General features: G+C 65.6%; 1 protein-coding gene across 2 annotated transcripts in view; it reads right to left on the reverse strand.

Annotated features, from left to right (window-relative positions):
- IQSEC2 (IQ motif and Sec7 domain ArfGEF 2) overlaps nt 1–10,446 on the reverse strand; it is a 59,861-nt gene extending 49,415 nt beyond the window's left edge. For both annotated transcript variants that reach the window (XM_075122573.1, XM_075122576.1), the window contains exons 1-2: nt 9,379–10,446; nt 2,919–2,948 (exon numbers count right to left, since the gene is read on the reverse strand). In XM_075122573.1, the coding sequence (XP_074978674.1) occupies nt 2,919–2,948; nt 9,379–10,199 (851 nt within the window). In that variant the 5' untranslated portion in view covers nt 10,200–10,446. The remainder of the gene's footprint in view (nt 1–2,918; nt 2,949–9,378) is intronic.
- Nucleotides 10,447–12,314: the final 1,868 nt, after the last annotated feature.

Here is a 12,314-nt window from a genome sequence, read left to right on the forward strand (position 1 = left end):
GCTGCATCTCAGCACCGAGCGAGCCGTCCCCCGTCCGGCGTTATGTGCGGCTGGTCCCCAGCTGTCCCACCCCAGAGAGGGCTGCATCTCAGCACCGAGCGAGCCGTCCCCCGTCCGGCGTTATGTGCGGCTGTTCCCCAGCTGTCCCGCCCCAGAGGTGGCTGCATCTCAGCACCGAGCGAGCCGTCCCCCGTCCGGCGTTATGTGCGGCTGGTCCCCAGCTGTCCCGCCCCAGAGAGGGCTGCATCTCAGCACCGAGCGAGCCGTCCCCCGTCCGGCGTTATGTGCGGCTGTTCCCCAGCTGTCCCGCCCCAGAGGCGGCTGCATCTCAGCACCGAGTGAGCCGTCCCCCGTCCGGTGTTATGTGCGGCTGTTCCCCAGCTGTCCCGCCCCAGAGGTGGCTGCACCACGTGAATCTTGCCTGCCGTAGAAACAGCTGTTGGGAGGCTGGTGCTGTGTATGTTTCTGGTCGCCATGGCAATGTATCCTGGCAGCCCTACATTGTCACTCCTCCTCCGAGCTGTCAGCTCCCCCCCGCCCCCATGTCTCCTAGCAACGTCCTGCCACATTAGCCTCGAGGTTCCACTACCACGCACCCCTAGCAACACAGCTCCCAGCCACTGTCTGGGGACAGAACCCAGGAGTCCTGGCTCCCGGCCCTGCTCGAACCCACCAGACCCCGCTCCCCGCCCAGAGCCAGGGAGAGAACCCAGGCGTCCGGGCTCCCAGCCTCCTCCGCTCTAACCCACCAGACCCCACTCCCCACCCAGAGCCGGGGAGAGAACCCAGGCGTCCGGGCTCCCAGCCTCCTCCGCTCTAACCCACCAGACCCCACTCCCCACCCAGAGCCGGGGAGAGAACCCAGGCGTCCTGGCTCCTGGTCCCCCCAACTCTAACCACTCTGTTATTTACATCAGTATCTATCCACCGACCTGGCCGTGTGGTTTGAACAGCACACACAGGATCAATAAGCGGCGGTTGTGTGTGTTGTGTGTGTTATGTACAGCACAGGAACAGGGGAAAATCGGAAATAATTGCTTTGCTAATTACATAATTAGCGGAGGGAAATAATTCTATTCCCAGCCCAGGGGGCGGGAGAGTCTAGTGGTGAGAGCGGTGGGGGCTGGGAGCCCGGATGCCTGGGTTCTCTCCCCAGCTCTGGGAGGGGAGTGGGGTCTAGTGGTTGGCGCAGGGGGGCTGGGAGCCCGGACGCCTGGGTTCTCTAGATGTTCCCATTCATACAGGACACGATATGACTCAGGGAAACAAGAGGATTCGTTCGAAGCGCCCCAAAGCCGACGCGTTCGTTCCAGAAGAAATTCTGGGGGCTGCCTGTGTCCAGGTCAGGCAGCTCAGGTGTGGAAATGTATCAGTAACGGGGTTTACTCTGCAACAGCACCTACAGGCCTGGATGGAGACCAGGGACCCGCCCCCCCCCCCGCCCTGCAATCATGCCGGGCACTGCCCAGACCCCGAGCGAGACCAGGGCCCCCCGCCGTGCCGGGCGCTGCCCAGACCCCGAGCGAGACCAGGGCCCCCCGCCGTGCCGGGCGCTGCCCAGACCCCGAGCGAGACCAGGGCCCCCCGCCGTGCCGGGCGCTGCCCAGACCCCGAGCGAGACCAGGGCCCCCGCCGTGCCGGGCGCTGCCCAGACCCCGAGCGAGACCAGGGCCCCCCGCCGTGCCGGGCGCTGCCCAGACCCCGAGCGAGACCAGGGCCCCCCGTCGTGCCGGGCGCTGCCCAGACCCCGAGCGAGACCAGGGCCCCCCGTCGTGCCGGGCGCTGCCCAGACCCCGAGCGAGACCAGGGCCCCCCGTCGTGCCGGGCGCTGCCCAGATCCCGAGCGAGACCAGGGCCCCCCGTCGTGCCGGGCGCTGCCCAGACCCCGAGCGAGACCAGGGCCCCCCGTCGTGCAGGGCGCTGCCCAGACCCCGAGCGAGACCAGGGCCCCCCGCCGTGCCGGGCGCTGCCCAGACCCCGAGCGAGACCAGGGCCCCCCGTCGTGCCGGGCGCTGCCCAGACCCCGAGCGAGACCAGGGCCCCCCGTCGTGCAGGGCGCTGCCCAGATCCCGAGCGAGACCAGGGCCCCCCGCCGTGCCGGGCGCTGCCCAGACCCCGAGCGAGACCAGGGCGCCCCGTCGTGCCGGGCGCTGCCCAGACCCCGAGCGAGACCAGGGCCCCCCGTCGTGCCAGGCGCTGCCCAGATCCCGAGCGAGACCAGGGCCCCCCGTCGTGCAGGGCGCTGCCCAGACCCCGAGCGAGACCAGGGCCCCCCGCCGTGCCGGGCGCTGCCCAGACCCCGAGCGAGACCAGGGCGCCCTGCTGTGCCGGTCGTCCTGACAGCCCCCTCCCCTGGCACCAGGGAAGCCACTCAGCCCCACGCCGCTGGTCCCCAACATGCGACCCGCTTTGCCAAGTGGAGCCAGCCCCCCGAAAGTGCAGCCACACTGGACATGAGATACTCCCGGACGCCCCCCGGCCCCCTGCCCCACACACACCGCTCCTGGACACAGGCAAAGCCACGGACGCAGCGCCCCCTGCAGGGAGAGGCCGGGGCTGGAGGAGCCGGGAACGCCGCTCACAGGCCTGCCCCCTACCCCACTCCCCGCGGCGCCCCCTGCTGGCCGAGGCCGTGCTGCATGCTACAAATGCACCAACCTCACAGCCAAGGTGGGGGTGGGGGACCCTGTCTTAAGCCCCGCCCGATCCGGAGTGAGACGGGCCCCATCCGGACGCCCACCCGGGAACGACCAGAGATGGGCCGGGCAGGGGCGGACGGGACGGATCCACGGGCCGAAATGGGCCGGGATCAGACGGGGGAGGGGGACTAAAGCAGCACCTGGGGGGGCCGGGGGAGGCGCGATGGGATGGAAAGCGGGGAGCAAGCAGGGAAGCAGAGGAGGGACGCGAGCACTGACCTGACGGTTCGGGAGTTGTCTCCGTCGGACCTGCGGACGAGAGGGAGAGAGAGACTGGGATAAGTGACGGGCGGCCCCCCCAGACCCAGACCCCCCTTGATCCAGCCCCCCCGCCCCCCGCCCCCTGCCCCATTGCTGCTGGGGAGCAAGGGGAGAAGGGAATTACGAAAGTCGCTGGGTCTATTCTTTGCAGCTGGAACCCAGGCATCCTGGATGCGGTGGGGGAGGTAAAGGCCAGGGAGTGGGGGGAAATCACAGCTGAGTCCCGACCCGCAGCCCCCAGCTAGCCCAGCCCCCAGCTCCCCCCAGCCCTGCCGGTGCCCCTCGCTCCCGACCTGCAGCCCCCTGCCAGCCCAGCCCCAGGCTCCCCCTGACCCCAGACTCTGTTTCGGGGGGAGGATGGGAAGGGAGTGGGCATCCAGCCCACATAACTCCAACACCTGCCTGGAGACTCCGTGGTTTAGGGACAGGCCCCGTGTCCCGTTCCCTGCCCTGGGGCTGGATGGAAGCCGGCGCCCCCTTGCGGGGACAGGCCCCGTGTCCTACCCCCCCCTGCCCCCCCCCCCCACACACACTCACACTCCAGCACAGCGGTTCTTAAACTTTTGTACTGGTGACAAGTTTCTGAGTGTGACCCCCTTTATAAATTAAAAACACATAAACACCATTATATATCCCGGATACAAAGCGGGGTTTCGGGTGGAGGCTGACAGCTCACGACCCCCCAAGTTATAACCTCGTGACCCCCTGAGGGGTCCCGACCCCCAGTTTGAGAACCCCTGACCTATGTCAGACACTCGGGGCCTTTCAATGCTAGTGAGGCTGCTGGGCAGAATCTAGCAGAGACACCAATTCATATGAGGGTAACGGGGCGGGGGGGGACACTAGGCCAAATTAAACTGCTCATTAACTAATGAGAGAAAAGTATGGACCCAGACAGGATACACTGGGGAAGATTCATAGTATCCAGGTGTCCGGAAGCCAGTGCACCCTGAGCCAACCACTAGCCCCCACTCCCCTCCCAGAGCTGGGTAGAGAACCCAGGAGTCCTGGCTTCCAGCCCCCCCCTTCTCTAACCACTAGCCCCCACTCCCCTCCCAGAGTCAGGAGAGAACCCAGGAGTCCTGGCTACCAGCCCCCCTGCGCCAACGACTAAACCGCAGCCCCCTCCCAGAGCTGGGTAGAGAACCCAGGAGTCCTGGCTACCAGGCCCCGCTTCTCTAACCACTAGCCCCCACTCCCCTCCCAGAGCTGGATAGAGAACCCAGGAGTCCTGGCTTCCAGCCCCCCCCTTCTCTAACCACTAGTCACCACTCCCCTCCCAGAGTCAGGAGAGAACCCAGGAGTCCTGGCTACCAGCCCCCCTGCGCCAACGACTAAACCGCAGCCCCCTCCCAGAGCTGGGTAGAGAACCCAGGAGTCCTGGCTACCAGCCCCTGCTTCTCTAACCACTAGCCCGCACTCCTGTCCCAGTGCCGGGGGGAGAACCCAGGAGTCCTGGCTACCAGCCCCTGCTTCTCTAACCACTAGCCCGCACTCCCCTCCCAGCGCCAGGGGGAGAACCCAGGAGTCCGGTTGAGTGGCGCAGCCCAGGGCGAGGCGCAGGGATGAGGGCTCTCCAGGGCGCGCAGAGGGGGAGCTGGGCTCAGACACTGGCGTTAACTTGCCCGCGGAGCCGGAGCTGGGATCTGAGAGTGGCTCATTTGCAGCTGAGGGGGGACGGGGGACACCCGGACAGGCCTGCAGAGCAGGGGTGCCCCCAACCCGGGGCCTTTCCCCTCGAGTGAGTGCCGGCCCCAGGGCGGGGGCTGGCTGGGTCGGGGGAGGAGGGAAGGGGGCCCGGGGCCTGGCCCCTCAAGAGGCTTCCCTACGGGCCCGGGGCAGGGGCTGGCTGAGTTGGGGGAGCAGGGAAGGGGGCCCGGGGCCTGGCCCCTCAAGAGGCTCCCCTGCGGCCCCGGGGCAGGGGCTGGCTGGCTTGTGGGGGGGAAGGGGATGAGCTGGGTCTGGCCCAGCAGCTCTGGCCACCTGCCCCAGCGCACAGAGCCCAGTGGGGCTTTTTCCCGGGAACAGGTGGCATGGCGGCAGGGGCCGGGGGCCAGGCGTCATCAGCCCACGGTTCCCACCGACCGCCCCATCTGCTGCCCTTTCCCGTCCTCTGGCAGGGCGGGGGGACCAGCTGGCCCCGTGAGCCTGAGATCTGAACCTCGGACCCAGCGCCCCCGCCCCGAGGGGACAGGCCCCATTCCCGCCCCCGCCCTGGGGCCGGGTGGGAGCCGGCACCCCAGACAGGGGACAGGCCCCAGGCCCCATTCCCCGCCCCCCGAGCCAGCCAGTCGCTGCCCTGGGGCCGGGTGGGAGCTGACACCCCCCAGAGGGGACAGGCCCCGGGCCCCATTCCCCGCCCCCCGAGCCAGCCAGTCGCTGCCCTGGGGCGGATGGGAGCCGGCGCCCCCTAGAGGGGACAGGCCCCTGCCCCATTCCCTGCCCCCCTGAGCCAGCCAGTCCCTGCCCCGGGGCCGGGTGAGAGCCGGGCTGTGGTTTCGCACTACCCAGCAGACCCCACCACTCCTCCCTCCTCCAGATCTGTCCTGTGGGGTCAGGGTATTTTACAGACCTCCTCCATGCTGGGAGATTAGTGGCTGCCATGTGGGATGGCAGGATAGCAACAGACTCCCGGGGACGGCTCTCCCAGAGCTGAGATGCAGCCACCTCTAGGGTGGGGCAGCTGGGGAACAGTCGCACATAACATCGCATGGGGTTGGCTCACCCACCACTAAGATGCAGCCACCTCTGGGGAAGGGCAGCTGGAGAACAGCTCCATAGTGGTTTGGGACAGGAAGTGAAGAAGAAACCTGCCTCCCTCCCACAAAAATGCCGGGGAAGAAGCAGAGATCTCCTGAGCTGGGATTTGGCCCAGACGCCTGGATTCACCCTGTACTCCTGGGGAAAGGCAGAGGAAGTGAAGAAGCCCAGACAGGACAGGCTTGGCTGGGAATGAGAAGGTGACATCAAGTCGGCAACAGCCAAGGACAGCGTAACCCCTGGGCCGGATTCTGATCTTCGCTCCCCCGGGGCCAGCACGGATGCAGCCTGACCGCACGGTTGCAAATGATCTCACCTGAAATAGTCCTTGGCTGGGAGCCAGGACACCTGGGTTATCTTCCCGGCTCTGGGAGGGGAGTGGGATCTAGTGGGTTACAGCAGGGGGGGCTGGGAGCCAGGACGCCTGGGTTCTCTTCCCAGCTCTGGGAGGGGAGTGGGGTCTAGTGTTTAGAGCCGGGGGTGGGCTGGGAGCCTGGATGCCTGGGTTCTCTCCCTGGCTCGGGGAGGGGGGAGCTCAGGCCCCTGCATTCCCCCGCCCGCCCCCTCAGCGCTCGCACTCCGGGTTCTGATGAACACCTCGGCGCAGAGTGGGCGGTAAAAGCAAGACAGATTTGTGCTGCTTTAAGTCATTTGCAGCAGCATCCAAACCACGTTGCTAATTTCTGAGCTGCGGGAGGGGGTGGTGCTGGGAAGAGAAGAGAACACGCGGCTGGAGCCATCAATTCCCACCTCGCACGCCCCACACGGCTCTGCCCGGCGCAGCCCAGCCTGCAGGGCTGGGGGAGGGTCCCCAAAGCCTGCAGAGCTCCCCAAAGGCCCCCCTGTGGCCTCCACGCTCACCAGATCATCCCCAAAGTTTGTGAAGAACATCCAATCCCTGCAAGGGACGTGAGAGCCTCACGCAAGCTTGCCCGGATCCCCAGATCCCCCATGAGATCACCAGATCCATCCCAAGGTCACCAGATCCCTATACAATCACCAGATCCATCCCAACGCCACCCAATCCCCCATAAGATCCCCAATCCATTTCAAGCTTGCCAAATCCTCCCTAAGATCACTAGATCCCCTGTAAGATCACCAGATCTATTCCAAGGCCATCAAATCCTCCCTGAGATCCCCTGTGAGAGCCCCAGATCCCTGTGACATTGCCAGATCCCCCATCAGATCCCCAGATCCCCAAATCATCACCAGATCCATCCCAAGATCACCAGATCCTCTCCCAAGCTTGCTAAGTTCCCCAGATTTCCCACCCCCGGGGATCACGAGATCACCCCCAGCTCACACACTGTCCCTGGCCTAGGAGGAGATTGCCCACAACGGAGAAGTGGTGGGTGGGGGGCTGGATTTTATCAGGGGGTTGTTTTGGAGAGACAAACTGAAGCGCAGGCAGGCCCCCCCAGACAGGGGAGCACTGACAGGGCAGGGGGGCAGGATCCGAGCCCGGGAAGAGTCAACGCCGCTGGGATCCCTTCAGAAGCCAAACTACAACTGGAATCAGATTCCCTCCTAATTGGACACTAAAGCAATGGAACCCAGGAGTCCTGGCTCCTAGCCCTCCCCCCCCTTACACATATACTAGACCCCACTCCCCACCTAGAGCTGGGGAGAGAACCCAGGAGTTCAGGCTCCCAGCCCCCCCTGCTCTAACCCACCAGCCCCCGCTCCCCTCCCAGAGCCGGGGAGAGAACCCAGGAGTTCAGGAGAACCCACACAAGGTCCTGCTATCCCCCAGCTTCCCACGACCCAAGCCCCGTGCTCTTACACGTGACACTTTGCTCCCCTCTCCCTGGGGAGGGGGGGGTACCTGCCCAGTCCCCCCGCCCCATGTGCCACCAACCGATCCATGCTGCATTACCCCATCATCCAGCCTTGTTCCCGCCCAATAGCCATGTACCCCTGGGAGTGGGGAGGCAGAAGGGACCAGGGGTACCAGGATAAAGCAGATCTACAGATGGAAACCGCCGCACATGCATCGGGGCTAGGTTCTAGACCCCCCCCCTGCTGCCAAGAGAGTCCAGAGCAAGTTCTAGCTCCCTCCTGCTAGCAGCCGCATCAGGAGCAGGTTCTAGATCCCCTGTTTGCCAGGGTGTCTCTAGAACCCCCTGGGGCTTGGAGTCCCTGGTGCAAGGTCTCACCTCCCCCCCACCCCCGTGTTGCCAGGAGTGTTGTGGCTGGCTCTAGACCCCGCCTGTTGCTGGACATAGCAGGACTGTGCTCTAGAACCACCAGGAGTGGCAAAAGCAGCTCTAGAACTGCCAGCGGCTAGGTGCGCCGGAGTCTGTGCTTTAGAAGGCCCGTCCTGCTCTAGAGTCCTTGTGGTACGAGGTAGGTTGGGACCATGATCTAGAAACCAGCTACTAATCCTCATGAATGTAGACACGCTCTGGGTGTCTCTAGAACATCCATATAAGGGGACCAGGCTCTAGAACCCCAACTTCCATAACCCCCCACTCCTTGATGCATTGGGGTGTCACCCTCTAGAACTTCCTGCTACCAGGCAGCAGGATGGCTCCTGACCCTCCTGCTTCTAGTCACGTCAGGGAAGACTCCATGACCCCCCCAGGCTAGACAGGTCAGAGGAGCAGGTTCTAGAGCCCCCTTCTGCTAGAAGTGCTGGGAACAGACTCTAGGACTGTTACTTCCAGATGCACTACGGGATGCCCAGAACATCCCTGCTTCCAGACGTGTCAGGGAGCAGGCCCAAGAACCCCACCACCACCAGGAGCACAGTGGGGCAGGTTCTATGATCTGCTGCTTCTAGGCATGTCTGGGGTGTGATCTAGAACGTCCTACTTTCAGAGGTCCTAGAGAGAAGGCTCTAGAAGGCACTGTTTCTTGGCGCTTCTGGATCCTAGCCCTGGAACCCCTTCTTCTAGATTTCAGGAGGCCAGGCTCCAGAATCCCTTGCCTTTAGACAGGGAGAACCCCTTGCTTCTAGACACACCAGGGGCAGCTCTACAGCCCCTGCTGCTACAAGGCTCAGGGAAGACCCTAGAAAGCTACTGGATGGGAAGCGGGACAGGTACCAGGGAAATAGAGAGGGAGAGGTGGGGATCTATGGGAAAGGGGAGGGATCTATTCTGGAGCAGGGTGGAGAGGGGGCTAGAAGAAAGCAGAGGAGGATCTAGAGTAGGTTGGGAGGAGATGAGGAGGGAGAGAAGGGGCAGATGACTCTTGCAATAGTGGGGAAAGTAGAGGTATCTAGAGCAGAGGGAGAAGGATCCAGGGATCTAGAGCAGGGAGCCTGGATCTAGACAGGACAACCTAGCCAGAACAGGGAACCAGGCCACAGGCAGAGGGCTCTAGAACAGGGGTCAGAGCAGAGATCCAGAGGGACCCAGAGCCGTGTGAATCCAGGATCTACAACAGGGAAGAGAGGGATCCAGAGCAGGACTCCTAGAGCATGGGAGACTGATCCACAGCAGATATCCCGAGTGGTCTAGAGCAGGGTGGCTCCAGGACCTAGCACAGGGGGGGAGAGAGATCTAGGGCAGGATCCAGAGCAGGGGGAGGTGGATCTAGAGCAGAAACAGGAGAAAAGAGGCCCAAGGATCCCGAGCAAAGCAGAGATCCAGGCCTGGGGACCGCATGGGATCTAGACCGGGGCAGGTTCTAGAGCAGGGGCGCAGCTCCTTACTTTCTCTGCAGGGTGGTGGCGGGGCTGGTGCTGGGGCTGGTGCTGTGGCCCCCGCCGGCTCCGGGACTGGAACTCCGGGACACGCCCCGGCTCAGCGGGCCCCGCTCCCGCTCCCGGGGCGGGCGAGGGTACTCCCGCTCCTTGTCTCGGTTCTGGTGGGGGCCGCTCCGCTCCCGGACGGAGCCGCTGTCCCGGTGCAGCTGGCATTGGTCTCGGTAGTGGCTGTCCCGGTTCTGGTAGGGCCCCTCGCGGTTCCCGGGGTGCGGCTCTCGCTCCTTGTCCCGGTTCTGGAACGGCCCGTCCCCGCGCTTCTGGTACTGCCCTTCCCGATCGGACCGGTTCTGGTACTGCCCTTCCCAGTTCTGGAACTGCCCGTCCCGCTCCGTCCGGCTCTGGAACTGCCCGTCCCGCTCCGTCCGGCTCTGGTACTGCCCGTCCCGCTCCGGCCGGCTCTGGTACTGCCCGTCCCGCTCCGGCCGGCTCTGGAACTGCCCGTCCCGCTCCGGCCGGCCCTGGAACTGCCCGTCCCGTTCCGGCCGGCTCTGGAACTGCCCGTCCCGCTCCGGCCGGCCCTGGTACTCCCGGCCCGGGTGCTGGTGGTACGGCCCCTCCCTCTCCCGATTGGGCTGCTCCCGGTTCTCCTCGCGCAGGTCCCGGTTCTCCTGGGTCAGCTGCTCCAGCTGCCCCTCCAGCTCCTCGATCCGGCGCCGCTGGGTCTCCAGCAGCTTCTGCTGGCTCTCGATGATGTTGTTGAGCTCCAGCAGGTACTCCACGGCCCGGTTCGGGCTGTCGGCCCCGGGCGCCCCCGGTCCCCCCTCCATGGAGAGGGACGCCCGCAGGAGGCTGCGCCCGGAGCCGTGCGCCCTGCGCCCCGCAATGATGGAGAGGGACGGGGCGGGGGGGTCCTCGACCCGCCCCGCTCTGCCTCTCCCCCCGGGCCGGCTGGCGAGCCCCCGGGCCGGCCGCAGGGGGCTGCAGGGTCCCGGCCGCCGCCGGAGCCTTGCGGGGAGCCCCGGGGGGAGGGGCCTTTTGCGGGGGGGGCCGCCCCGGCTGCTGCCTCCGCCGAGCGCCGGCAACCGGAGCGCCCGCCCGCCCGCCCGCCGCAGCGCTCAGCCCACTGCGCACTGCCGGCGCGGCGCGCCGCCCTGCGAGCCCCGGCGAGCCCGAGCCCCGCGGGGGGGGGGAGCCCCGAGCTGGCCGAGCCCGCGGGGGGGCGAGCCTGAGAGTGCTGAGACCACCCCTGGGGGGCAAGCCCCGAGTCAGCTGAGCTTGAGGGGGGTGGGGAGGCTGAGGCGAGCCGGGGGGCGAGCCTGGGGGGGGGGGGGAAGGGTCCCTGAGACCACCCCTGGGGGGCAAGCCCCGAGCCAGCTGAGCCTGGGAGGTGGGGAGCCGGAGGGGAGCCACTGGGCGAGCGAGCCTGGGGGGAAGCCCTGAGCCCTGCCGGGGGCGGGGGGAGACGGGGGACACTGAGCCGAGCTTGTAGGGGCTGATTCAGGGGGGAGCCCCAAGTTGAGATGGGAGGTGGTGGGGTGGAGCTGAGCCAGGAGGAGGGCTGAGCTGGGGGGATCCCTAGCTGAGCCTGGGGGCAGGCAGGGGCTGATCTAAAGGGGGAGCCCCAAACCCAGCCTGGTGGGGCAATGCCCAAGGAGAAGGGCCTGGGCCTACAGCTGGGGGTCAGGGCCTGTGGGGTGTCCCCTGCTCCCGGGGTAAGTCGTTAGCCCAGTCCTACGGGGCTCATGGATCAGGGCTGGCCAGAGAGGGGACGGGCCTCGGGGTCTGAGCCGGGGAGAAGGGATCAAATCGGTCACCCTGGCGTACCCGGCTTCTCCCTGCTTAGATAATGGGTGAATCCCACTGCCATAGCGTGCGTGCGGGGCAGGCTGGAGAGGGGAAACTGAGGCATGGGCCCCAAAACAAGAGGCAGGGTGTAGTCCTGGCTCCCAGCCCCCCCTGCTCTAAACCCCTGGCCCCCACTCCCCTCCCAGAGCCCAGGAGAGAACCCAGGAGTCCTGACACTCCTTCCAGTTTGTTCTCTTACAGATGTTGGGCATCCCAGGCCTGGGTCCTGGTGGGGCTCGGAGGGGTGACCCAGGGGGAGAGAGGTGAAGACCAGGCCGGATGGAAGAGCAGCCAGGCCCCTGGGGACTGTTTAATTAATTAGCCCAGGTTAATACATCAGTCTCCTATTTCTAATGTACATACCACAGCTGCTCAGCAGAGAGTCCCTTCCTCAGCGCCGGGGAACAGCCCTACACAACACCCTGCAGAAAGGGCTCGCCCGGTGCCGAGATGCAGCCACCTCTGAATCGGGACAGCTGGGGAACCGCTGCACATAACGTGGCCCGGAGCGGGCTCACCCGGCACAGAGATGCAGCCACTTCTGGGGTGGGGAACAGCCACACGTAACACCCCACAGGGATGGCTCTGCTGGTACGGAGATGCAGCCACTTCTGGTTTCCAGGGGAGAGTGCTCCCTGCCAGTGTGTGTGTTGGGGGGGGGGGGGGGTTGGCAGCCATTTTCAGCCCCCACCCCCACCCCACACGCATCAGGGCCTGGTAGCCTATAATCACCACCAGCAGCAGGGGGTGGTATGTGTGGGGTGGGGATATGACACCAGGACTAGCCTCCCCCACCCCAGACTCATCCCATGCACAGTGCACAGGAAACTGAGGCACAAACACAGAAGGTGAATGTGCCCCTATGGATTGCAGGGAAAATGAAGAGTCCTGGCTCCCAGCCCCCCCCCGGCTCTAACCCACCAGCCACCCACTCCCCTCCCAGAACCAGGGAGAGAACCCAGGAGTCCTGGCTCCAAGCCCCCCCAGTTCTAACCCACCAGGCCCCCCTCACCTCCCAGAGCCAGGGAGAGAACCCAGGAGTCCTGGCTCCCAGCCCCTCACACACACATCCCAGGATCAGGGTGGGAGTGGCTGAT

The sequence above is a fragment of the Caretta caretta genome, chromosome 23 (assembly GCF_965140235.1).
Source record: "Caretta caretta isolate rCarCar2 chromosome 23, rCarCar1.hap1, whole genome shotgun sequence".
Taxonomy (NCBI): domain Eukaryota; kingdom Metazoa; phylum Chordata; order Testudines; family Cheloniidae; genus Caretta; species Caretta caretta.